This window comes from Lonchura striata, chromosome 18 (assembly GCF_046129695.1).
Source record: "Lonchura striata isolate bLonStr1 chromosome 18, bLonStr1.mat, whole genome shotgun sequence".
In the NCBI taxonomy this organism is placed as follows: Eukaryota; Metazoa; Chordata; class Aves; order Passeriformes; family Estrildidae; genus Lonchura; species Lonchura striata.
In genome coordinates this window covers 2,981,340-3,007,852 of record NC_134620.1, presented here as the reverse complement: position 1 = coordinate 3,007,852, position 26,513 = coordinate 2,981,340, and the positions used below count along the sequence as shown (strand labels likewise).

General features: G+C 58.6%; 1 protein-coding gene and 1 non-coding gene across 4 annotated transcripts; both read right to left on the bottom strand.

Moving 5' to 3' along the window:
- Positions 1-1,368: 1,368 nt before the first annotated feature.
- On the bottom strand, positions 1,369-26,063 carry AP1B1 (adaptor related protein complex 1 subunit beta 1). 3 transcript variants are annotated; one of them, XM_077787113.1, is made up of 25 exons: positions 26,002-26,063; positions 20,745-20,956; positions 19,550-19,612; positions 17,978-18,083; positions 15,437-15,572; positions 14,525-14,770; positions 13,587-13,777; positions 12,957-13,178; positions 11,224-11,344; positions 10,843-10,938; positions 9,655-9,770; positions 8,870-9,035; positions 7,960-8,058; positions 6,481-6,740; positions 5,898-6,090; positions 5,060-5,080; positions 4,772-4,801; positions 4,505-4,654; positions 4,212-4,357; positions 3,654-3,728; positions 3,599-3,617; positions 3,272-3,356; positions 2,943-3,029; positions 2,519-2,673; positions 1,369-1,570 (listed from the first exon to the last, which is right to left on the bottom strand). In XM_077787113.1, the coding sequence occupies exons 3-25, from the start codon at positions 19,584-19,586 to the stop codon at positions 1,496-1,498; spliced, it is 2,832 nt and encodes a 943-aa protein (XP_077643239.1). In that variant the 5' UTR covers positions 19,587-19,612; positions 20,745-20,956; positions 26,002-26,063; the 3' UTR covers positions 1,369-1,495. The 3 variants fall into 3 exon arrangements, with proteins under 3 accessions (XP_077643239.1, XP_031362101.1, XP_031362104.1); XM_031506241.2 differs by having other exon boundaries at positions 3,599-3,728; XM_031506244.2 differs by lacking the exons at positions 4,772-4,801; positions 5,060-5,080 and having other exon boundaries at positions 3,599-3,728.
- On the bottom strand, positions 4,028-4,132 carry LOC116184206 (small nucleolar RNA SNORD125). The gene has a single exon (XR_004148962.2). It is a non-coding gene; the product is annotated as a small nucleolar RNA SNORD125 (small nucleolar RNA).
- Positions 26,064-26,513: the final 450 nt, after the last annotated feature.

The following is a 26,513-nucleotide window of genomic DNA, read 5'->3' as shown; positions in this document are numbered from 1 at the left end:
TTATAGCCACTGGGACCCCTCCAGAGGTCTCCTGGAGCCCAAAGTGCCCCGTGGCCAGGGACCTTCACCTCAGGGCTGCTGGCCCAGGGGGACACGGCAGCTGGTGGCTCCCCAGGAAGGTCCAGACCTGCTGGTGGTGACCACCCTGCTGTGACTTTGGGGGCTCCAAAGCAGGGTGGCCACTGTGGTCCCCGGACACCAGCTCTGGCAGTGTGGTGCTGGTGGCCCTTGGGGTGTCCCGGAGCAGCACCAGCGATTTGTGGCTTGTCACAGAGCAGGACTGGGTGGTGCTGCTCATCACCCACCCCACAGGGGCCAGCAGCAGCTCCTGAGTACCCCACGCTTGTCCCCAACCCCAGGAGGGGCTCAGGGCACCCAGACTGGACACCACGTAGGGTGCAGGGCCACCTTGGTTGTGGATCCCTGGGAGGCTCCAGGAGCAGAGCCAGGAGCTCTCCAGGCCCATCCTGTCCCCAGGGTGTGACTGGCCCCGTGTCCCTGGTCCCAGGCCCAGCCCTGCCCATCTGCTGTGTCAGGCCTTGCCGTGCCAGAGGCCAGGGGGCCACTGGCCCCAGCGAGGGCTTATCTGGCCCTGCAGTGCTGGCAGGAAGCTCCCAGGCTCCTGCTTCCCTCGGGGTCACCGGGCCACGGCCACCACGGCAGCGTCCCCATGGTCTGCTGTCACCTTTAGTCAACAATCCCTAACAACCAGTGAACATTACAATATATTTATCTTTCATATATTAGAGATTTCCTGCTTCGAGGGAGGGGGGGACCCATGGCTTGATTTGGGGGGAAAAGGAGCAGTGGGACCCCCAGGGGAGCACCCAAGGGTGCTGGGGGGGAGCAGAGGGAGCCGTGGGGCTGGGCTGGGGGAGAGGGGATGCTCAGAGCCCTCCTGGCCCCCTGGCAGGGGCTGGAAAAAGCCCTTTTTAAGCTGCACCTTAAGGACAGCCTCAAATTTGGGATCCTCGAGCCCTTCTGGGAGCTTTGGGAAGGGCTCCCGTGGGAAGGAGATGCTCTGTGAAGGGCTCCCCCACAGCTCTGCTGAAGCAGGGCACCAAACCAGGGAGAGCCAAAGCTGTCTCCCACCTGCCCCAGCCCCAAATCCCAGGGCTCCAGGGGGCTCTGCAGCCACAGCCACCTAATCCCACGGCACTCTGGGCCCCCCCAGCCACTATTCCCAGGGTTTGGAATGCTGAACCCACCACCAGACAGCACGCCATGAGAACCAGGAGCTGGGGTTTTGGGGAGCCACAGGGTGGAACTGGGATCTGGAGGGAGCAGCAGCAGCGAGAAGGAGGACACAGCATCACTCACAGACTGCAGGGATTGCTGCAGGGACTGGGGACAGCCCCCTGCCCCCTCTGCTCCCCCCAGCCCCCCGGGACAGGAAGGAAAGGGGACATGCACACGGATCCGGCCCTGCTCCCTCGGGCGGGAAAGGGAGGGGAGGAGGAGGAGGAGGAAGAGGAGGAGGGGCTGCAGCAGCACCTCAGTTCTTCAAGATGGTCTCGTAGGCTTGGTAGATGTACTGGGACACCTCTGGTGCTCGGCATTTCAGGGATAACTGTGGGGAGAGAGGGAAGAGCGGGGTCATGGCATCCCACCCCACGCTGGAGAGCCACCAGCCCCAAAGCAGAGCCCTGCATGCTGCAGCACCCTCCCACGGGGCGTCCAGCTCCTGGTTTCAGCTGGAAAAAGGTTATTAAACTCCTGCAAGCCCTCCCAGGGCAGAGCCAGCCACATGCAGCACAGGCAGGGAACAGGCAGGGGCAACACTCCAGCTTTTGGGATTGGATTCAGTGCCTGGCACTCCAGGGTGAAGGGTTCCCCAAAAACATCCTCCTCTCCAAAGATGAACGAGCCCCTTCAGGTGTTTGTAACATTCGAAAATCAAGGAGCTCCTCAAGCAGGGAAAGCTCATGGAGAATCCTCTGGGATAAGGATTTTCAGCTATCCTCATCCCCAGTGAAACCAAGAGGGCGATAGGGACATCCCAACCCTCTGAAACATCCCCCTCTTTGTGCCAGCCCTGCTGGGAAGGAGAGGCAGGAGGCACCAGGAGGCTGGCAGGGCAGGGAAAAACATCGGGGCTGGGGGGAGGAATATCCAGGCAGCAGCCAGGGAGAGCCCAAAGCCAGGGAAAAACCAATCTCTAACCTCCAAATCCTGCAAGGGCGGGCAGGCCGGCGAGGGCGGGCGGTGGAGACACAGAGAGAGGAGTCAGGGTGACACAGCTCCTCCCTCCCCAGGGGCTGCCAGGGAGGTGGGGAGGGGACAGGGGCAGCGGGACATGGGGATGGCTCATGGATTGATCCCTGCTCAGGGAATGCTCCGAGGACAGCGTTTCACGGAGCTGGCTGGGCTGGGACCCCGCCGTGTCCTTCAGCTGTGCCCACGGGAGCAGTGCCACCCTCCCCACGAGACAGGGACAGCGGGGCTGGCACCAGCACCACCAGCAGCTGGGGAGGTGCCAGGGACGTGCCCCCCAGCCCCAGGAGGGGATGGGATGTACCGTGAAGCTGGGGTTGCTGGGCTGGATCCGGAGCTCTGCCAGCACCCAGATGCCGTTGGTGAGCTTCAGGGACTGGTAGAGCATGTCCTGCCCCTCCACGTTCCTCTTGGCAATGGTGAAGATGTTGCTGCCTTGGAGTTTGCTGCTCACGGCATCTGGGATGGGAGGGAGAGGCTGAGGGGCCGGGCTGACCCCCTGCTCCCCTTGGACCTGCTCCTGCCCCATCTCCTCCCCTCCTTGTCATGGAAGAGGCTTTCACTGGGTATTAGGGACTAAGGGGAGATTTCTTCATGGAAAGGATGGCACAGCTGCCCAGGGCAGTGCTGGAGTCCCCACCCTGCAGGGATTTAACAGCCGTGTGGCACCTGGGGACAGGCTCAGTGAAGCGTGACCCAGGCAGTCCTTCCGAGGGGGTGGGACCCACCTGCGTTGAGGGAACAGTCTTTGATCTGGAACTGGGTCTCGTTCTCGTTGGGCATGTCCTTCCAGGTGGCCAGGAACATCTGCCTCTCTGCAGGGAGGGAGGACACCAGCACTGAGGGAGCTGCCAGAGTGGCCACCACCAAAGGTGACACAACACAGGTGACACGGCAGCCAAGGTATGTCACCCTGCCACCTGCTCCAGCAGGCTCAGGGCAGCCACCTGCTTTTGGGGGCTCACCCAATGCGATCAAGAAGGCTCCAGGGGCTGGGATGGCACATGGGGACAGGTGACAGAGCACACCTCGCTGGAGCCACGGTCACCCCACTCACCCATCTTGCCGTCCTCCACGAACAGGATGTGCAGGGGGTACAGGGTGCTGAAGTAGAAGACGTCAATGTTGTTCTTCACTGCCACCTGGGGTGGAAGGACACGGGGATTTCAACACCTCCAATCCACAGCAGGTTCCCAAAATGTCCCATCCCATCTCAAAATGTCCCATCTCATCCCGAAATGTCCCATCCCATCCTCATCCCCCTGGAGCCAGGTGTCACTGCAGCAAGCACCTGGCTCCTGCTGCCACACCTCCCTCTGGATTTCTCCAGGGGACCCTGCCCCGTCCCCAGCTCCCCAGGAGGGGACAGCCCCATGTTGCCCACCTGGAGGTTGTTGAGGGGCTCCATCTTCATGACGGAGCCCACGGTGTTGAGGGGCAGGGAGATCTCCACGGACTGGTTGGGAGCCAGAGGTGCGTGCACCTGCAGAGGAGCTGCTGGGGCCAGGCCGAAGCTGGGGGACACCAGGGAGGGCAGGGGGTCAGCGTGGGGACAGCAGGGGATGGCACAAGGCACTGTCCATCCATGCCTGGAGCTCCCTGCCTTCCTCCACGGGCACCCCAGCAATCGCCTTGCTGCCCCTGCAGTGTTCAGGACGGGGCTGGTTCCTGCCCTGCCCACCCTGGGGTAACCCCAAATCTCCCCCTTCCTCCTCCACCCACGTGTAGCATTCCTGCAGCATTCCCTCAGTGCCTCTGAGGGCAAAGGAAGCATCTGTTCCCCAGGACAACCAAGAGGACAGTGGTCAGACCCTGAGGAACAGCCTCTTCAGCCAACTTCTTAGAGGCTTTGGTTTGGTGCTCATCACCACCACAGCCATCAGAGAGAGAAGGGTCATCACCAGAGGCTGTTCCCAGCCTTGCAGCTCCTTCCTCACACCCTTTTCCACACAAACCTGCTCTGGGCAGCGTCCCCACGGGCCCCAGGTGGGGCTCACCTGTTGCGGTTGAACTGGATGGCAAAGTCAGACATGACCTGCAGGGCTTTGTTGGTCAGCACGAGGTCCATGGAGATGGAGCCCACCTGGCGGCTGAAGGTGCCAGAGATCTCCAGCCCCTTGGCTTTCATGGCAGGGAGCCACACCTGGGCCAGGAGACAAGGAACCCTTGGGGTGTCACCCAAAGCAGAGCCCCTGGTGCTCCCCCACCTCCCTCCAGGGGGGCTCTGCTGTGGGGGGTGGGCACGGGGGTCTGTGCCCCCCTTAACCCCGGGCCTGGCTGCCCCACTCACCGTTTTGGGGGCCACGTAGGATCCCGAGAGGGTCCCCACCCCACCGGTGAGGTCGAAGAGGTCACCCAGGCCGCTGCCAAGGGGGGCCCCCACGTTTGTGGGCGCCGTGGTGCTGGGAGCTGGTGTGAAGCTGCCACCGCTGCCACCCATCTGTGGGGACAAGGCAGGGGTTAGGGGGCACCACGGGGACGGCGACAGGAGGAGGAAGAGGAGGAAGAGGAGGAGGATGCAGAGAATGAGAGGGTTTGGGTGTGAGGGCACACTCACAGCAGGGCTGCCTCCCACATCGCTGCGCAGCTGCAAGAGAAGAAAGGGGCATCAGCAGGGGCAGGGCTGAGGGCAGGGGACAGGGGTCCCCAGAATGTCCCCTCTGACACTCCCTGGAAGCAGCAGTGCGGGGCAGCAAGGGCCTGGAGTCAGGATGCTCCAGTGGTCCCAGACCAGGAGCTGTGAGGGGCCATGGCTGTCCCCAGAGGGATGTGAGGTGTCACTGGGGCTGGGGGCAGCAGGGGCAGCCAGGGGTGGGCACGGGGCTGGGCAGAGGGTGATCCATACCCCTTCCGACTCGTCCCCCATCTCCAAGCAGAAGCAGGCAAGGTGGAGAGAAGAGCCAGCCACATGCAGAGAGAAGCCAGCAGAGAAGAGACAAAAAAGGAGAGAGAAGAGAAGGGGAGGAGAGGACAGAGGTTAGTTCTGACACATCTGTCTGGCTGTCCATGCCTGTCCTGGAGCCAGGGGACAGGGCCAGACCTCATTCCCAGCCTCAGTGCCAGCCCATCACCAATCCCCGGGAGCCACAAGGTGCCAGGGCAGCACTTGCAGGGTTACAAAACAGGAAAGGCAACGATGCTGCCTCCCCTTGGCATAAACCTGCTGGATTTCATGAGTCATGGAGGGAACTCCAAACTCTATTCCTTCAGGGAGCCTGGCCCATCTCCAGCACCCCCAGGGCAGGTGTTCCCACACAGGGAGAGGTTTCCATCCCACCTCACCCCGGGGCCAAAGCACTGCTTGGCCTGCATTCCCAGGAGGGCACGGACAGGGGACATCCCACAGGCCACGAGTGGCCACATCCCAGTTTGGGGTTCAGAGAGGAGTCCCCAGGAGCAGCCAGTCCTGCAGCACAGCACATGGAGTGGGAACACCCACACCAATGGAGAGAAAAGGCACTGGGAAGTGGTGGGTGGAACCCCTCCAGTGGCTAATGGCAGGATAAATGAGGGCGCAGTGCCCTCTGTCCTCACCCACTGCAGGAAAGGACCTGCCCAGATGTCCCCATGCTGACAAGTCTGTCCTAGCCCAGGGCAGCCCAGACCAGAGCCAGCACCCAGCCCAGCAGGATGCCAATGGGACAGCCTGGAGTGAGGGAAGGAGCACGGGAGCTGGGACGTACCAGGCTGTCCCCGAGGAGGTCCACGGCGCCCATCTGCACGGTGGAGGTGGCCATGGGTGGCCCGCTCACTGGGGGGCCCAGGTCCAGGTTGAGCAGGTCCCCCAGCAGGTCCCCCTGCGTGGGGATGACAGAAGGCTGATCTGCTGCTGGCCCCCCCGACGGGGCTGTGTCCGGGCTCTCGGCACTCTCGCTCCTGAAGGGAATGATGGGACAAGGTGAGGAGCTCCAGCTGGGACAGGAGCTCCCACTGCAGACAGGAATTGGCCAGATGAACCCTCCATCCCATCCCGGCTGCCAACACTTCAATGGCAAGGAAGACCCCCTCCGTGCCATCCTGGCTCCCAACACATTCCCATAGAGATCGCTGGGAATCACTTGGGAATCTCTACAACCCCAGTGGAGATCACTCCTTCAGCTTTTTAAGGCCAGGGTTGAAGCCACACAGCCCTGCTCTTACAGAACCTCCCTTGGGGATGGGAGGCTCAGCTCTGAACCCAACACATCCAACAGCAGCCCCACATCCAACCCCTCCATCCACAGCCCTGGAAATCCCAGCACGGGGAGGGGCCACGGGAACACTCACGAGCCCGTCCGTGGGGGCAAACTCTTGTGCACGACGCCCCTGCTGCCCTCCACGAAGGCGCTGGGGGGTTTGTGGTACACCGAGGCCAGGGTCCCGATGTAGCAGATGAGCTCGTCCAGCAGCGTGGGCTCGATCAGATCCGTCTCCTCCGAGATCAGCGGCTTCTCGGCCAGCACCACCTCCTTGGCGGCCACGGGGTCCGTGGACAGCAGGCGCCAGTAGATGTACCCACGGTCCCGCAGGTCCGGGTTGTCCGAGTCCTTTGGGAAGCCAGCGGGAAGCTGCAGCTGCTGCGGAGCTGCTCAGAGCAACTGCAGCTGCTACAGAGCTGCTCAGAGCTACACAGAGCAACTGCAGCTACTACAGAGCTACTACAGAGCTACACAGAGCAACTGCAGCTGCTCAGAGCGACTGCAGCTGCAACGGAGCTGCTCAGACTACTGCAGCTACTACGGAGTTGCTCGGAGCAACTGCAGCTACTGAGAAGCTGCTCAGAGCTACTGCAGCTACTACAGATCTACTCGGAGCTACTGCAGCTACTATGGAGCTGCTCAGAGCAACTGCAGCTACTGAGAAGCTGCTCAGAGCTACTGCAGCTACTACAGATCTACTCGGAGCTACTGCAGCTACTATGGAGCTGCTCAGAGCAACTGCAGCTACTGAGAAGCTGCTCAGAGCTACTGCAGCTACTACAGATCTACTCGGAGCTACTGCAGCTACTATGGAGCTGCTCAGAGCAACTGCAGCTACTGAGGAGCTGCTCAGAGCTACTGCAGCTACTACAGACCTACTCGAGCTACTGCAGCTACTACAGAGCTGCTCAGAGCTGCTTTCCCCACCCAAGCCACGCCTGGAGGGATCGCAGGGACCAGAGGCCACAAGGTGCCTCCTGAGCCATGGGCGTGCCCACACCCTCCAGGGATGGAGGGACAGGACAGAGGGAATGGCTTCCCTGTGGTTTTGAGCTGTATTAATGAGTCTTTGAGGAATTTTGGTGGAATTTTGTGGTGATTGACTGGTTGAGAGGCAGAGTTATGGGTGCTGTTGAAATGGTTAAGGGAAGTTATGGATATGGGAAAATTGGTGTTGAGTTTGGGTGGGTTGTTGGTGTTTGAGAGGGGCTGGGTAGGGAAGGGAGACCCTGCCCATCTAACCCCTGCCAGAGGCAAGGCTGGATGGGAGATTGGGAATTTGGAATTGTTCCCTGGGAGGGTGGCAGGCCCTGGCACAGGTGCCCAGAGCAGCTGTGGCTGCCCCTGGATCCCTGGCAGTGCCCAAGGCCAGGCTGGACGGGGTTTGGAGCAGCCTGGGACAGTGGAAGGTGTCCCTGCAGGCTGGAACAAGAGGATCCTTAAGGTTCCTCCCAGCCCAAACTATTCTGAGCCAAGCCCCAGTTACCTGCCTGCTGTCACACCACCAAGCCATTCCCACTTCCCAGGGGATGGGAAGCCCTGGGAAGCTCTCCCAGGTGGGACCCACCTGTGTGGCCAAGCTCAGCACCTGCTGCACCAACTCCTGTGTCTCCGTGGGCTTCTTCAGGAACAGCTTCACGATGGCTGTCAGCAGCTGCAGCTGGACCTGTGGGGGACAGACAGACAGACAGGTCACACCGGGTTTTTGCAGGAACACACGGATTTGCCCCAGGAGCTAATCCCAAACCTGCCTTTCAAGGGACCAAAGGCATGGTGACCACGTCAGTGGCAGTGTCACCTGTCAGGACACCCACCTTCCCAGCCCCTCTCCACACCATCAGACACAGGCTGACCCCAGCATTATGGGGCAGCATCTTGGGAGCAGGTAACGTGGCCCCACAGGGCACAGGCCAGAGCATCCTCTGCCTTCCACATGGAAAAGCAGCAGGAATTCCCCTCCCAGCCTCTCAGGGAGTCTGGATCTCTGGCTTTGCTACTTAGCATTTGTAGACTTTGCCCTGTTCGCTGTCACTTGGTTACAAGGTGTTTTGCAGAGTTTTCCAGAGTTGGAAACTCTCCAAAATTCCACCCTCTGGCCTCAGTTGCCCTGGGCAACAGCGCAGGCACTGCTCCCTCTGCTCGTTTTCCAGCTCCAAAGGGATCTTTGCTGGCACAGTGGGATAACCAGGTCACTGCCTGGTGCCAGCCATGAAATAGGGAAGGCACTTGGGACAAGGCCATGGTGGCACTTCACAGAACCATGCAACAGTTTGGGCTGGAAGGGACCTCAAACCCCATCTTGTTCCTCCTGGAGCACTTTCCACTCTGCCAGGTTCCTCCAAGCCTGGGCCCCATCCTACAGCCAAACCTGCCCCAAGCACTGCACGAACAATCCCTTCAGAGCAAACTGCGCCCTGCTCCACCGAGCAGGAGCTGTGTGACAGTGCCACCCTGAGCCAGCAGTCCCCCTGGCACACCTGGGTGCTCTCATCATGGAAGCCCTCCAGGAAGCTCTCCAGCAGCTCGTCGGCGTTGTCGATGCGCTCGGCGTATTCCCCCACGATCCAGATCATGGCAGCCCTGGCCTCGGGCTCGTCCAGGGAGTCCAGGTTCTCGCAGAGCGTGGCGATCACGCTCTCGTACCTTCCCGAGGGAGGACAGAGAGCAGGAGAAAGCTCACCCAGAGCAGGAGACCCGAGTCCTGACCCCAAACTCCAACCACGTCCTGCTGCCCACAGCGGAGCTGTGGCTGAGGGTGCCCTGCCTCGGGCTGGCCCCTGCCCCCATGGGCAGTGCCCACACCGATCCCAGAGCACATTCCCTGCTCCTGAATGAACCAGGCTGCTCTGCTCATTACCAATTCACCTCATTAGTATTTATTACCACTATTAGTCCCTGACTTCCTGATTACAGAGTTGCCTATTCATCCTGGCTCAGCTGGAACATTCCCTCCCCTCTCCTCTCCTCCTGCTGCCCTTGTTCCAGCATCAGGACCTGGACTGAGAGCCAGGGAGAGTTTTTGCTGACACAAGGGCCCTGCACATCCCTGGCAGCTCCCCTGCCTTTCAGTGCCTGGATCTGGGACTGCCACCATCCTGGGGCTGGGGACAAAAGATTCCCAAAGCCACCTGTGCTGGGGGGGAGGCTCCGGGGGCTTCATCCCACCAAGGGTTTGTGGCTCCTCAAGCACAGAGTGGAGGGAAGAGCTGGTGTAGGGCCGGGAGCATCCCAGGGAATCCACATCCCAGGAATCCCCACGCACTTGTTGGGGTACTTGCGGAAGATGTCCTTGATGACCACGATGGCCTCCTGCACCACGTAGTTGACCTTGGTCTGGATGAGGTCCAGCAGGGTGCTGACACAGCGCTCGGCCGATTGCTGCCGGAGGGACTCGGTCACACAGGGACAGACCCCCCCCTTCACATCCCAAACCACCCCCAAACCCAGCCCACAGCAGAACGGGGGACCCTGAGCGTGGTCTGCCCTTCACATCCCAGTGTGGCTCCTCCTCATCCTCTCTGCACGTTCCCACGGGCTCCTCTCTCCCCATTGGAAGTGTTCTAACCATGCAGAGCCACCTTTCCAGGGAGGGTTTTAATAATCCCCTTTGGAAAATTAGCCCCACAGGGAAGCAAAGCCTCTGAGTAGCCCCTCAGGAAGGGATGGATTCCCCCCCAGCTCCTCGGGAAGGGATTGGCTCATGCCAGCCTCTTGCAAAATGACTGGGACCTTCCCAACCCCCAGGAAGGGATCAGCTCCCTCCCAGTCCCCATGAAGGGATCAGCTCCTTCTCCTAGCCCCCAGGAAGGGATCAGCTCATTCCCAACCCCCAGGAAGGGATCAGCTCATTCCCAGCCCCCAGGAAGGGATCAGCTCATTCCCAGCCCCCAGGAAGGGATCAGCTCATTCCCAGCCCCCAGGAAGGGATCAGCTCCCTCCCAGTCCCCATGAAGGGATCAGCTCATTCCCAGCTCCCAGGAAGGGATCAGCTCATTCCCAACCCCCAGGAAGGGATCAGCTCATTCCCAGCCCCCAGGAAGGGATCAGCTCATTCCCAGCCCCCAGGAAGGGATCATCTCCCTCCCAGCCCCCAGGAAGGGATCAGCTCCCTCCCAGCCCCCAGGAAGGGATCAGCTCCCTCCCAGCCCCCAGGAAGGGATCAGCTCCCTTCCTAGTCCCACTCTGGTCCCCAACAAGCCACTGGTATCACCACTGCATCCCTGGCCCTGTTCTAGGCAGGGATCCCAGAGCAGTTCCAGTTGCAAAGGATAAGGGGATGGAAGACCCTCCTGGCACCCCACTGATCCCTGTGAAACAACCATGGCTCATCCCCACGCCTGGGAAGGCTCCAACTTGCAAATTCCTGGGATGAGATGGTCACCACGTGCTGGAAAGTGCCACCCTGCCCACCCACAGGTGCCACAAGGCCCTGCCATGACCCAGCCCTCACCTCCACCTTGATGGCACAGCGGCCGATGGCTCTGACCGCCTTCCTGACAAAATCCACATCCACCTCCGTGGCGTATTCCTTCAGCTCTGCCAGCACCTGAGGGGTGGCACAGCACAGTGAGGGCCTGGCAGGAGGGCACAGGCACCAGGAGAGGGGCACAGCACAGTGAGAGCTGGCACAGGCACCAGGAGAGGGGCACAGCACAGTGAGAGCTGGCACAGGCACCAGGAGAGGGGCACAGCACAGTGAGAGCTGGCACAGGCACCAGGAGAGGGGGGCAGTGACCCAGCACAGCAGGCAGGGTGGGACAGCCGCTCCCTGCAGAGCTGGGGCTGGCACCAGGGTGCTGGCAGCCCTGGGTGCCCCAGCCCAGCTCCTGACCTGGGCTATGTTGGCCTGGGAGGCCAGGCGGATCATGATGTCCAGTTTCTCCAGTTTGACGTAGATGGGGTCGTTGTACTTGACAAAGAACACCTTCATCTCGTGCTTCAGGATCTCAGGCCTGGGGCAGCGAGAGACAGCGTTAGGGGGGACAGGCACTCACTTCCACCCCAATCCCGAGGTTTTGGGGGGCTATTCAATGCCAAGGAAACCAAGTCACCGTGGTTATCCCCCAGGATTCTGTCCCTTGGCTCCCCTTTGCTGGCACGTAGGGGACAGAGCACAACTTTGCTACACACACAGGCCAGACATGAGGCAGCAGGGGACGTTTGTCCTGCCAAGGCTGGAAGGGACGTTTTAGTGGGAGCAGGGACACAAATTCAGACCCCAGGGCTAGGCTGGACCTTTCTCACCAGCTCTCCCTCTCTCAAAGCTGAGAAAGAGCTAGGCCAGGTCTAGCTCCAAGCTGCCTTCCACATTCCCATTCCCAGGTGTGGGAATCCAGGGCTTCCCTCTGGCTGCCCTGGCAGGTCTGGGACCCTGGCAGGGGTCAGGAACCCCCCTGGACAGAGCCCCCAGACGCACTGGCTGTGATCTCTGGCCATGGAAAAGAGTTTTCAATCTTACAGGGTGAATTACCAGCTCTGAGTGTTTGAGATAAGTAATAATTAAGTGTGGCATGGGTGCAAAAGTAAAATGTTAGGATTCTAGATGAGGGGTCCAAAGGGGACAAGCTGGAGGAAATTGGGTGTGCCTTGTCCTTTTTCTCCTTCTTCATGCCCTCCATGTCTCACTGTGGTGTTGGCATTTTTCTGTTGGCTCAGGCTGGGGACACACTGTCCAACGTAGGTGACAGATATTGGCACGTTCTTGTAAATCCAGCCCAGGGAGTTTCTGGTATTTAATGTTTGTCACATCCCACTGAGGGCAGAGCCCCACACGCTGCCCTGCAGGACAGAGCTGGGCAGGGCAGCAGAACATGTGAGAGATAAACAGAATAAACAACCTGGAAACCAGCACAGACCAATTATGGCTTCTTTGGCAGCGGGGCTGACAGACAGAGACTTTCTACAACCTCAGGATCATCAATACCACAGATTCCGACACACAGGGACACTAATTGCTTTCCACTTCTCCCAGAAATTGCTGCTATTTTTAAGAGGCGACCACGGCGCTGACTGGGAGGAGAACAAATCATCTGACTGGGCTGGGGCTCTCCAGCTGCCACTCCTGCTCCAGGCACACGTGTGGGGCCTCAGCCACCTCCAGGATTTTAGATCAGCAAAGAGACAAAAGGACTCTGAGCATTTGTTCAAAGAGGACAACTGTGGAGAAGGCAGCTGGCAGCACAAAAATCCCTCCCTAGACACGGAGTGACTACTCCAAAATCTCACAGCTTTTGGCTTTGCCATCCTTTGCTGCCCCAAATAAAGAATAAATTAAACTAAAGGATACATTAAACTGGATATCCCAGCTTAGCTCCCTGCTCTTTCCCTCCCCTGACTGACTCAAGGCCAGGCTGGACAAGCCTTGGAGCAACCTGATCTAGTGGAAGGCATCCGCTAAATGAGCTCTAAGATCCCTCCCAACCAAACCATTCCATAATTCCATGACTCTCCTTGGATTTTAAGTAACAGAGAAGAAAAAACACCCTACAGGATGTGCTGTGACACTGCTGCAGTCAGAGGGATTGAAGCACCTGTGGCTAGGAGGGGACACCTGGACACACCCACCTCTTCTGCACGATGAGGTTGATGTTGCGGAGGGCCACGTACTGCAGCTCGGGCTCTGCAGACAGCAGAGTGACCAGTGGTGGGGCCAGCTTCTTCAGGAGAGTGCCATAATAATCCAGGTCCTTGGACAGCATCTCCATGAACTTCATCAGCACCTTGACAGCCGACAGCACCACGGCAGAGTTGGCGTGGGACAGCCGCGGCGTCACCCGCTCGCAGATGCTGCAAGGAGGGAAAGGAAATGATCCCAACCCTTCCTCCTGCTGAAAAACTCCTGCCAGCATGGAGGAAGGACTTGCAGGAAAGCTGAGCAGCACTTGGGACCTTCCCAAAGAGGCTGAGCTGGCTCCTGAGTGCCCCAGTGAAGGTTATTCCCCAGGCCCTGCAGAACCCTCTGGCAGTGACCCCATTTCGGAGCTCCCCATTACCACCTGCAGCCACATTTTAAGCAGCTCGAGGAGCTCAATCCCAGTGCCAGGGCTCCCTATGAGACCAGGGCAGGCTCCAGATGGCCATGCCCAAGGCACAGGTCCAGCAGATGCCCGCTGTCCCCCCTCCTGCAGCAGGGTCAGGAGGGTGAAGACTCCTCAGAGGAGAAGGGGCAGTGCCAGGCCGTGCCTGTCCCCTCACCTCTGTGCTTCCCGGTCATCCTTGGGCATGTAGTTTGCCAGGCAGTCCAGGATGAAGATCTGGCCCCACTCAGTGCACTCGTTGAGGGCTGTGAGCAGCTTGTTGATGGACTGGGGGTTGAGGTCCAGGAGGTTGCTGCTGGGATGAGACTCCGCTATTTCCGACAGCGCCGCCACCGCGTTGGCCACCACCTGCCAGGGGGGACAGGACACGGATTGGTGACACCAAATGTGGTGTGAGGGGAGGAGCTGCCTCCTCACTGCTAACCCCTCACATCCCACCTACATCTGGGCTCCAGCTTCCCCCTCCCCACAGCACATCTGAGGGGGGATGGATGAGCCATCCCCACCGGCACGCTCCCACCGCCCACGTCGCGTCTCCAACGGCTCCCACGTGTTCCACGGACTCAGCCTTGGCTTCCTGCCCAGCTCCCTTCCCCAGGCAGCTCCAAGGAGCCCCAGAGCTTTCCACAGAGCTCCTGGGCTCAACACTACACCCAGGGTAAGACTGGAAAAGCAGGAAAGGCTGTGGGAAGAGAAACCCTAGGGCAAGGCGGTTTTAAAATTCCCCATGCCTGGAGAAAGGGAAGGAAGCCAAAGCCCAGCTGCCAGGAAAACCAGAGGCAAAAGCCACTGGCTCTGTGGTATCAGAACCAAGCAGCAGCTTCCCTCTGCCCTGAGCCAGCTGGAGCAGCCTCCTTCCCACTGGGAACAGAGGAATCACACACAGCCACGGGGTGGGAGAAACCCTCTGTCCAGGAGACAGTGTTATGGGGCAGGGAACACAACCTGCAGTCCTGAGAAGCAAAAACTCCCCAAAACCAGTTTGCTAACACCAAAGAGAGAATCTGGGAGGAAAGGAGCTGGACGCGAACGCGACGGGAGAGCGGTGGCTGCTGTTTGGATGAAGAGGAGGTGAAGAAGGCAAAAAGCAATCACCATGGGGTTGGAGTCTGAGATGAGATCCTTGAGGGTGTCCAGGAAGCCCTGGTCCTCCACCAGCTGGGCGTTGATGTCGTGCAGCTTGGCCACGCAGACGGCGGCCGTCTTGCGCACGTAGGGGTCCTCGTCCTTGAGGCACTTGCGCAGGGGCTCACACAGGTACTCCGTGATCTTGTCCACACGGATGCAGCCCATGGTCCTCACAGCCAGAGCCCGGATCAGCGGGTTCGGGTCCTCACAGTCCTGCAGGGAGCACGGGAGAGGTTGGGTAGCCTGGGCTCCTCAGGTAGTTCCAGGAGGTTCAGGTCCTCCAGGAGGATTTGGGTTCAAATCTGGAGGTTTTCATGTTCTGCCCTTGAGAACAAGTCACCCAAGAGATGTTTCTCTCTTGTCCTGCACCCACTGAGTTCCAACACCACCAATCCTCACACCCAGAACTCCTCAATACATCCAGGAATCCCATGTCCTCATCACTTACACCAGGTACCTGAACCAGCCTGATGTTGGAAACACAAATTGAGATTATTACGTGGGGTTTATCCTCCCTGAAAAGCCTGAACTCCCTCTAAAGCCCACCAGGCCTTTCCACTGAGTGATTTGGCAATATCCTGGTTCCTAACACACTCTTCAGATCACGAGGGATTTCTCAGCCCATAGGTTCACATGACAGCTCTCGATCATGGGAGCTGCCCACACCCCTGACAGAGCGAGTGCCACGGGACAGCTGCCAAAAACTGAGTTTCTGCATTGCTGGACAAATTCAATCAGTTTTCTAGAGCTTGGAGAGCCCCTCCTCCAGAAGGGAGAGGCTTTGGAAAGCTGCCCACGCTCCCTGAGGTGCAGCTTGGCGCAGTGAGCTGGCACATGGTGTCCCCTGTGGCCCCGGGACACGGAGCCCTGTCCCCTCACCTTCACGAAGGTGTTCACAGCCATGATGGCCATGTCTGGCTGGCTCTTGGCATAGTTCATCAGGTAGAGGTAGACCAGCTTCTTCAGCTCCAGGTTGTCTGTCTGCATGCAGTTCACCACGTCCGGGAAGAGAGCGCTGGAACACGGAGAGCTCGGTGAAGGCAGGGCACAGCCACGATGCCCAGGGACCCCCTGCCCGTGGATAGCCTGCTCCCAAAGGCAGGAGAACCTGCTCCCAAAGGCACGAGAACCTGCTCCCAAAGGCACGAGAACCTGCTCCCAAAGGCACGAGAACCCAGCCCTCTCCTAGGAGGAAAGGCTAGGGGTGCTCACCTGGCGAGGAGAAGGCTCCAGGGAGAGCTCAGAGCCCTGCCAGGGCCTAAAGGGGCTCCAGGAGACCTGGAGAGGGACTGGGGACAAGGGATGGAGGGACAGGACACAGGGAATGGCTTCCCACTGCCAGAGGGCAGGGCTAGATGGGATATTGGGAATTGGGAATTGTTCCCTGTGAGGGTGGCAGGCCCTGGCACAGGGTGCCCAGAGCAACTGTGCTGCCTCTGGATCCCTGGCAGTGTCCAAGACCAGGCTGGGTGGGGTTTGAGGCAGCCTGGGACAATGGGAGGTGTCCCTGCCCAGGACCTTTTCCCACCCAAACCATTCCATGATTCCATGATTCCATGACCTGAGCCCACCCTGCAGCAGACATGGCTGAAATGCCCACCCCCAGTGGATTTTTGTAATGATCTGTATCAAAACCAGCCCTTGATGGACCAAAATTGAGCTTTCCCACATGGCTCTGCTGCATCCCTGCTCCAGGGCACATCCACTGCCCCGGGAGAAGGTGCTGCACAATCCTCTCAGGCACAGGCTGGGGTTGTTGGGGTGTCCTGTGCAGGGCCAGAAGCTGGACTGGATGACTCTTGTGGATCCCTTCCAACTCAGGATATTGCAGGATTTTATGCGTCATCACAGGATGGTGCCAGGGTGAGTCTGGAGCACCAGGATACTCTGCTGGGATGGAGGGGAATGCAGTGGGATCTGCCTGCACAGAGCTGGGGCTTCCCCTTCCCAAGCACCCTGGAGCTGTGGGGCACCAGAGATGCTGTTTCATCCAAAGACAGACCAATCAGACAATTAAACCACCTCAGGGGAGGCAATCAAGATCCCAGGGCTAACACAGGGGTTATTCCACCCTGACAGATGTCCTAAGGCTCCTGGGAGCTTCTCCACCTCCTCAAACCTGGCCAGCCCTGACAGGATCAAACCCAGAGCCCCCCTAAATCCAGGGAACTGGGTTTTGCAAAGCTGCTCCCCACCTGGGCTGGTCTCACCCCTGGCTAAACCAGGCTCTGCTGGCACCTCCTGGGGAGCAGAGAACTCAGCAAACTGCTTCCCTGCAGCCTGAAACAGGCACACACCAAAACAATGGGCTGACACAACCACAGGATCGTGGAATGGGTTGGGAGTCATGGAATCTTTAAGGTTATCAAGTTCTACCCCATGCCATGGCAGGGACACCCTCTACTATTCCAGGTGGCTCCAAGCCCCATCCAGCCTGGCTTTGGGCACTGCCAGGGAACAATTCCTAATTCCCAATATCCCATCTAAACCCCTTTTAGCTTAAAGCCATTCTCCTTTAGTCTGTCACTACTTGTCTATGTAAAGAGCTGTGCTCCCTCTTTTTTTAAGCCCCTTCAAGTACTGGAAGCTCCTGCCATTTCCATGTGATTTCCACAGTGGTCCCAAGACAGACACTCCCTGCTGCTCTGGGAGCCAGGGATGCCCCAGTTCTCCCAAGCCTGAGTGTGTTTTCCCTCCATTTACTCTCAAATCCACCATGAAAATCAAATTGCTGACGCTGCCTGTGCTGGGGCAGGTCCGTGCAGGAAAAGGCACGGCAGGAGCCACGTGCAGCTCAGCCAGATGGAAAAAAGGAAGCAGGAACAGCAGCAGCTGCCTGACCTTTTGGACTGGAGAGGCTGCAAAGGGTTTATCAGCATCCAGGCACCGCCACCAAGCCTCCGAGGGGGTCCTGCTTGTTTTTAGTAACACACAAAGGAAGTGGGAATAATCCCAACAAACTGATCTGGCAGCCAGACCAATCCTCTTTTAGGCAGATTACAGCAAAAGCCAGGAGAGCCCCCACCTGCCAGGTGGCCACGTGGACACAAACTGCACTGCAGGAGGCAGAGCTGCAGCCAGGACACACCTGGGTGAATCCCGAGGGGAAAAGCAGCATGGAAACCCCCTTGGAAGCAACAGGGGGAAAGGGAACCCAAAATCCAGCTGGGTTTGTCTTGGGTACGTGGAAGAACAGCATGAAGGAGAAACTTAGGGTAAATTTCAGGAAAAGGTTCTTCTCCAGAGGGTGCTGGCACTGCCCAGGGAATGGGCACGGCCCTGAGGCTGCCAGGCTCCAGGAGGGTTTGGAATGCCCAGGGTGGGATTGTTGGGGGTTTGGGCAGGGACAGGAGTGGGAGTGGATGATCGTGTGGGTCCCTTCCCACTCAGGACACTCCAGGCTGTAGCCCCAGCACACACCTGACATCCTTGCCCACAGTCATGGATGCAATCACTTTCTTCACAGCCTCCTTCTTCTTCTCCTTCTTGTCACTGTTCAGTTCAGCCTTCAGCTCAAATATCTCCCCTGGAAAAACGGGAAAAGAGGCAGCTGAGGGATCAGTGGAAAGGGTCCCCCACCCCTCTGCTGGGTGAGCACAGCTCCCACCTGCTGTGTGACAGGGTTCCTTTGCCACCCCTGAAAAGAGGGATTTACCTTCCCAAACACCTCACTGAGGCTGGGGTTGCTCTGGGGGCTCAGCTCTTATCCAGAGGAATGGAAAATATTCACCTCCTGCTGAATCCTTGTGGCTCCTCCAGTGCCACGGGGATGGGAAGTGCTGCAGGAGCCCCCCCATGGGAACTGGATGGGGTCATCCAGAGGCCATTTCTGGCTGTGGGGGGGTTATCCCAGCCCCATGAGGCCCTACCCTTCCCAGGGATGATGGCAGGTGGATTTTGGGCACTGCTCCTCAAGGCTGTATGAAGAAGGGTGGCTGTGGGAATCCAGAGCTTCCCTCTGGCTGCCCTGGCAGGTCTGGGACCCTGGCAGGGGTCAGGAACCCCCCTGGACAGAGCCCCCAGAGACACTGGCTGTGATCTCTGGCCATGGAAAAGAGTTTTCAATCTTACAGGATCAATTACCAGCTCTGAGTGTTTGATATCAGTAATAATTAAGTGTGGCACAGGTGCAAAAGTAAAATTTTAGGATTCTAGATGAGGGGTGCAAAGCAGACAAGCTGGAGGAAATTGGGTGTGCCTTGTCCTTTTTCTCCTCCTTCATGCCCTCCATGTCTCACTGTGGTGTTGGCATTTTTCTGTTGGTTCAGGCTGGGGACACACTGTCCAACGTAGGTGACAGATATTGGCACGTTCTTGTAAATCCAGCCCAGGGAGTTTCTGGTATTTAATGTTTGTCACATCCCACTGAGGGCAGAGCCCCACACGCTGCCCTGCAGGACAGAGCTGGGCAGGGCAGCAGAACATGTGAGAGATAAACAGAATAAACAGCCTTGAAACAGCACAGACCAATTATGGCTTCTGCTTTGGCAGGGGGCTGACAGACAGAGACTTTCCACAACCTCAGGATCATCAATAGCTCAGATTCTGACAGGTGGCTCCCAAATCCCTCCCTGCCTGTGGCAGCAACCCCCCAGCCCAGGGCACCATCCCGTGCCCTCCTGAAGCCACGCTGAGCTCCTTACTCCCCTCTGGGCTGGCAGATTGAAGAGGAAGATGCCACATGGCTTCTCTCCACATTAATTCCTTGCTCTGGAGGGTGCTTAAGGCCCCGAGCGCTGCCCAGGGGAGCTCCTGAGCTGCTAAAGCTGATCACCAGCTGCCACCAGCCCTGGCTGGGCTCAGGGGGCTGGGGACAAGGTGTCCTGACCCCACAGCAGCTGCTCCAGAGCAAGGAGCAGGGTGGGATGTCAGCCACAGGGACTCAGGGCATTCCCACGGGAGCTTCCCAACCCTCCCCACGTGGTTTACAGAGGAGTAAGAACCAGCCGGTGGTTTTGGGATGAACTGGGATATTCCTGCTCCTTCCCTTACCTTTCTTGGTGGTGGTGAAGTACTTGGAGTCCGTCATGGTGGTTTCCAGTCAGCAGCACGGCCCTGGAGGAGAGGCAGAGCACAGAGGTTCAGGGCTGATAATCTCCTTGCAGGGACTGTTAGGAGAGTTCCAGAAAGGAAAAACACCAGGAGAGGAAAAGAGTTTGGGATCCCATGGGAAGAGTCACAGGGAGAAGCCCAATCCCTCAGGGAGGCTGAACACCTCACAGCTCTGTGATGATGGGGAATCAGGTGGTTCTCCACAGAGGATGTGGAGGAGGAAAGGAATCACTGAAGATTCCAGAGCTGCAGCCCTGACTTTGCTCATCCCATCCCGCACAGAGGCGGGCAGCAGGGGCTCAGTGATCCCCCTGGATTGGCCTTTCCTCATCCAAAAAACGCTTTCTTAGGGAAAACCCACACCCAGGCCTCCCTCTCACCTACACAGGGAGCAGCTCTGGGCTGGGGAGGGAACGGGCTTAGGCTCAGCTCGACGGGACGGCGCGGCCCAGGGGCACGGATCTGCCAGATCAAAGGGAGCCTCTTCCACAAACCAGCCCTGCTCCAGCTGCGTTGCTTTAAATTCCAAGGGGGTGAGGTTTCAGCCCAGCACTTGAGGTTCCATTATGTAATTCAGGCAGTTTAGGGCAGATTTAGGGCTTGGCAGGCTGAGGAAGGAGACATGCAGCCCTTCAGAAAGGTCAGTGGGGATTTGGCTTTTATGGCTGGTTTTCCCATCTTTCTTTCAACAGGGAGGGAACCAGAGGCTTGTCCTTGAAAGCCTGTAGTGGCCTTGCTGTTTCAGAGGGGCAGGAATACAGGAAGCAAAGCCAAGTGAAAAAAAAAAAAAAGAGATTAAAAAAAGAGCTTGCGGATGGGTTTAAAATGCAAATGAGCATCTTGAAAGCCAAACGCAGCAGGAGCAGAGAGGAACTGTGTCCTCTGTTCCCTGTCCAAGCTGGAGAGGGATCCCCAGCAGGGATAAAAAGAAAATCTGGATGAAATCTGGGGTTGAGCATGCTGGGCAGAGCACGCAGCTTGGCAGAGAAGGAGAGGGAAGGAGTCTGCGTGGGTTTGGGGCTGCTCTGGGGGCTGGCAGCATGAGCCTGGTGCAATTCCAGAGGGAGAAGCCTGGCACCACACTCCCACAGCCCTGCCCCTCGTGAGACAGGACACTCCTCCCTGCCTCAGTTACCTGGGATTGATTCAGAGCCTTTTTTATCCCACTAAGTCGACGGCTCTCCAGGGAACAGCGGGAGCTCGGGGCTGCGCCACAGCTCTCTGCACCTCACTGCAGAGCCCGTCCTGCCAGGCTGGGAGGAAGGATGGAAGGAAGGAAAGAGGATTCACTGCAGTCCCTCGGATTCCAGGACCTGGCTCACACTCAGCCCTGCTCTGCAGAAGTGCCTGGAAAGCAAACCTGAAGCTGAGCAGGGAATTTGTGCAGGCAGCTCGCAGACACGAATCACGCCGGCCGCTTCCCTGCAGCTCCCTGCTCTCCCTCCCAGAGCCAGGGAAAGCACAGCCTGTGGTCTTCCCATCCACAACCCCACTGAAAAAACCCCACTGATTTCAGAGGCTGAGACATCCATCCATTCCCTCCCTCCTTCAAGCCCTGCAGCAACCCCAGGAAGGAAAGGAGCTCCTGCAGCTCGGGAATGAAGGCGCAGCCCTCGCTCCTCACACCAACACGACCTTCCCCAGGGCAGGAAGCACCCCAGGGCCCAGAGCAGGGTGATGAGGGGACCCAAAGAGCTGCCAAACCCCAGTGCTCAGCACCCTGCCCCCTGTGTGTCCCCCAGGCTGTGCCAGGGTGACAAGGCAGGGCTGGCTGCCAGCCGCAGGTGAATTCCCACAGCTCAGCCCTTGGGCAGGGGCCAGCGCTGCTGCCTGGCTCTGCTTTTAAGGATGCAGAGCTGGGAGAAGGTGTTTGCTCCCTCAGCTCCAGCAATTCCCACCCAGCTCCTTTCCACACTGATGTCCCAGTGAGAGGCTGAGTGGAGCAGCTCCTCACTCACAAAAAGCAAGCAGCAAAGCCAAGGGTACTGACCACCCCTGACCTCATGGTAGCTCACGTTTTACCTCATCTTCACACCAAACTTGTTTTAAGCTGGTCTGGCAAACAGGATTCAAGGGTTTAAGTGTCCATAAGGATTTGGAAGCTGCTGGAGAGGAGCACCCAGAGCCCCCCCATAACCAGTTTGGGCTCCTCAGGACTGGTTTGTGGACAGGTTTTGGCAGTGGCACAAACCCAAAGCCTTTTATCCCTGATTTTGTTCACTCCAGGGGACTCAAATCCACAGCTCCACACACACCGGAGCACTGCTGCTCTACTGAGCCTCTCAAGCCCCCGGGTCAGGGACATGGCAGAGCTCAGACACCCCATTTTTCCCATTGCCAAGCCAGCAACTCCCAAATTCCACTACCTTGGGAAAACAAGAGGCTCCTAAACCCAAAATACAACAACAAACACATCCCTGGGCTCCCCACCGAGGTGGGTGCTGCCAGAGGGTCCTGGGAACAACACCAACACCAAATGAGCCACTGCTGGTGCCACTCATTTCCTCTTCTGGAGAGTGCAGGAAAACTCACTTCTTCTGCTACTTTTACTACCCTGTTTTAGGACAATTTCTCCATCCTTGAAGATGCTGCTGACCAAACTTTCACCATGGAATGGTTTGGGTGGAAAGGGACCTTAAAGCCCATCCAGTCCCACCCCCTGCCATGGGCAGGGACACCTCCCACTATCCCAGGCTGCTCCAAACCCTGTCCTGGAACACTTCCAGGGATCCAGGGGCAGCCACAGCTGCTCTGAGAATTCTATCCCACCTCTCACCTCTCTCCCAGGGAACAATTCCTAATTCCCAATGTCCCATCCATCCCTGCTTTCTGGCAGTGGGAGCCATTCCCTGTGTCCTGTCCCTCCATCCCTTGTCCCCAGTCCAGGGGAAAAGGGGGGGAAGAGGAAAGGAAAAGGGGGGGAAAAAGGGGGGAGAGGGAGGGAAGAGGGAGGGAAAAGGGGGGGAAAAGGAAGTTTCATCCCTGCACACACATTCCTGCTGCTCAGGGGGGACAGGCTGGCACCCAAAGCCAGGGAGAGCAGAAAGGAGCAGAACTCCAAGGACAAGCTCCTAGGAAAGGGCTCAGCTGGAAAGCAGAGGGGCAGCTGGAGGTTGGTGGGGAAAGGCAACTCCCACAAGCAAACACCTCAGCTGGCAGTGAAGCACCTGAGGGCCAAGGTGGCATAATTAGGGAAATTAAGGAAGACTACCAAATGAATGGGTAACTGGAGCCGTGGGGAATTGTGTTCCCTGCTGGTGTGAGGCAGCTCCAGGGCACTGCAGAGGCCAGGCAGGGGTGAGGTGGTGATGGGGAATTAGTAAAGGTAAGAAGGCTTCCAGAAAGCTGTAAAAGCAGGCCCCAGAAACAGAAAGAACAAAAAACTTAGAGCTAAGTTGTAGTTACAAAGTCTGAAAGGAGAGAAGTTATAATAGTACAGAAAGCAAGGGCATGAAACAATAACCTAAGTCTTAAGTTTGGCTAAGATAAACCTTCAGACTACAAGAAAATATGCTTAGCAAGATAGTAAAAGGTTTTAGACTTAATAATAATGTACTGTGTGTTATCAATAGAAAGAAGACAAGCAAACACTGTGTGAAACAAGTATACGTGTACTTTCAGTAATTAGCTAGAATAATTATCTATAAACTTTAGCAATATGCTATTAGCCAGAAGTTTTTTAAATATTCAGCAACAAAGAAATCATCAGCTGCTACTAGCTGTATATAAGCTTTACCATCTTCCTATTGTCTCAACCACATAATAAAGCTAATACTACAAATAAAACTCATTAAATGTACCCCAGCAGTCCCATCGCGATCATGAATGAAAAATAAAAATAAAACAAGCACACCAACACAGCTCTGAGCACATCCCTGCCCCATGGACAGACCCCAGGAGCTGGCACAAGCACCAGCAAGGGAGAGAAACACCCCAGGGTGCCAGAAGAGAGCCAGAGGCTGAGGATACACAACCCAACAGCTCCAGAGCCTCCTGCTGACCCCAGTTCTGTCCCTCCTTACAGCAGTGCTTCCCATCCTACAGCCACACCTCCTGTGCCTGTAGGATGGGAAACATCCTATCCCTGTGCAAATCCCACAGCTCCCACCCCTGTGCAAATCCCACAGCTCCCATCCCTGTGCAAATCCCACAGCTCCCACCCCTGTGCAAATCCCACATCCCACAGCTCCCACCCCTGTGCACATCCCACAGCTCCCATCCCTCTGCAAATCCCACAGCTCCCACCCCTGTGCAAATCCCACAGCTCCCATCCCTGTGTGCTCATCCCATATCCCACAGCTCCCATCCCTGTGTGCTCATCCCATATCCCACAGCTCCCAGCCCTGGGCTCATCCCACCTCTGCCAGACCACCACAAACCCTCCCAGCAGCCCCACACACCTTCCCAGTGAGATCTTTTCCCCCTCTCTGGCCTAACTGGAGCCAGTCTTTGCTCCAGCTCGGCCTTGCAGCAGCTCAGGGCTGTGACTCTGCTGCATCCCAGCAGGACCATCCCCATCCTCTCACCAATCTTGTTTCTGACCAACCCATGGGCATTCCAAAAGGCTCCATCCCCACCAAGCAAGGGATAACTCAGATAACTCAGGGGTAGGAGCCAAACTCACCATGCCATCAGCATGGTGCCCAAAGCAAACCCAAAAAATCCTTGGCAGATCCAAAGCAGTGGCACCAGCAAGCAATACATCCCATCAACTAATAACTGGGGAATAAACTCAAGGAAAAAGCAAAAAGGACAATGCTGAGGTGTCCCCTGCAGCACACACTGCCAGGATCCCACAGCCACAGAGCCCAAAGCACCGTGCTCTGAGAGCTGGGGGCGTTTTTAATCACCTTGAACAGGGATGGCACCCACAGGGGCTCCCCAAACTCCAGCTGAGCATCCTCAGGGACACCAAGGACTTTGTCCTGGCCACAGCATCAGGTTCCCGTGGCGGAGGGGATGTTCTCCTCCTGGGAAAGGAAGGTTCTGCAGGGTGGGCACCTCCTGCCTTGGAATTCCCAGCCTGGCTTGATCCAAGCAAGGCCCAACACCTCTGGAAAGCCCCTTGGGGTGCCAAAGCCTGTTCAGCCTGGCAGTCTGACCCCACAAATGGGTGTGGGAGCCACAAACCACATCAGTCCAACTGCTCATCCAAGGCTTAGCCCATTTTCTGTCACCCCAGGAGAGAGAAGACACAAAACCCCTCCTGAGTCCCAGTGTTGCTGGGGAAGGGACCCCTGACAGGTGCCAAAACTCCACACAAAACACCTGCAACAACAACAGCAACACCTCCAACACGGCTCCTTCAGGCTGGAGCTGTCTCACAGCTCCTTTTAATCCACTTTGGGGCTTTTCCCCCCAAAATCTCCATGGAGGAGGCAGCGAGCACAGGATATCAGCCCAGCTGCCTCCCCGTCTGCTCCACGCCCAGTTCCCAGCATATTCCAGGCAGAGCCAAGACCTTTCTCTACAGGTGTGCCACATCCTGAGGGGGTGAAGGGCTCACCCCGTGTCCCCCAGCCCGTTCAGGGGTCCTGTCCCCAGCAAGTGGCCAGGACATGGTGCCCGGGGTGGTCCGTGCAGGACGGGCCGGAGAGCAGCGCTGGGACATGGAGCTGCTGCGGGGACAGGCGGGACACGGGACACAGCCCGGGGCAGGCAGCGGGCACGGGGGACCCCCGTGTGCCCCAGCCGGGCCAGGGACCAAGGGGACACAGCCCAGACTGGGGAGGGGACCATGGGGACACAGCCCAGACTGGGGAGGGGACCAGGGACCAAGGGGACACAGCCCAGACTGGGGAGGGGACCATGGGGACACAGCCCAGACTGGGGAGGGGACCATGGGGACACAGCCTGGAGTGATGAGGGGACCATGGGGACACAGCCCGGAGTGGGGAGGGGACCATGGGGACACAGCCCAGACTGGGGAGGGGACCAAGGGGACACAGCCCGGGCTGGGGAGGGGACCAAGGGGACACAGCCCGGAGTGGGGAGGGGACCAAGGGGACACAGCCCAGACTGGGGAGGGGACCATGGGGACACAGCCCGGAGTGGGGAGGGGACATTGCGGACAGAGTTCAGGACGCGGGGTCAGGACGCAGACACGGCCCGGGGCGAGGCGGAGGCCGAGCCGGGGCTCACAGCGGGGTCACAGCGGGACACCGCCGGTCCCGGAGGGGCACCGGGGGGCACAGCTCAGGTCGGGGGTCGGGAGGGGCCCGGGCCCCGCGGGGAGCCCGTCCCGGGGCCGCACGGGCAGAGCTCCGGGGAGGAGCCCGGGGCAGGAGCGGCTGCGGGGCCCGGCTCTGCCCCGGCCCGTACCCGCTCTGCCCGGCCCGGCCCGGCCCGTACCCGGCCCGTACCCGCTCTGCCCGGCCCGGCGCGGTCCGTACCTGCTCCGGCCGCTCCGTACCCGCCGCCGCCGCCGGAACTGAGGAGCGGGGAGCGCTTCCGGGGCGGGGCGGGGCCACGGCGGGAGGGCGGGGCGGGAATGGGAACCGGGATGGGAACCGGGATGGGGACAGGGATGGGACAGGGATGGGGACAGGGATGGGACAGGGATGGGGACGGGGAATGGGAACCGGGATGGGAACAGGGATGGGGACAGGGATGGGACAGGGATGGGGACAGGGATGGGACAGGGAATGGGGACAGGGAATGGGAACCGGGATGGGAACAGGGATGGGGACAGGGATGGGGAACAGGGATGGGGACAGGGAATGGGGACAGGGATGGGGACGGGGAATGGGAACCGGGATGGGAACAGGGAATGGGAACAGAGATGGGAACAGGGAATGGGAACCGGGATGGGACAGAGAATGGGGACACGGAACGGGGACAGGGATGGGGACAGGGATGGGGACAGGGATGGGGACAGGGATGGGAAGAGGGAATGGGGACAGGG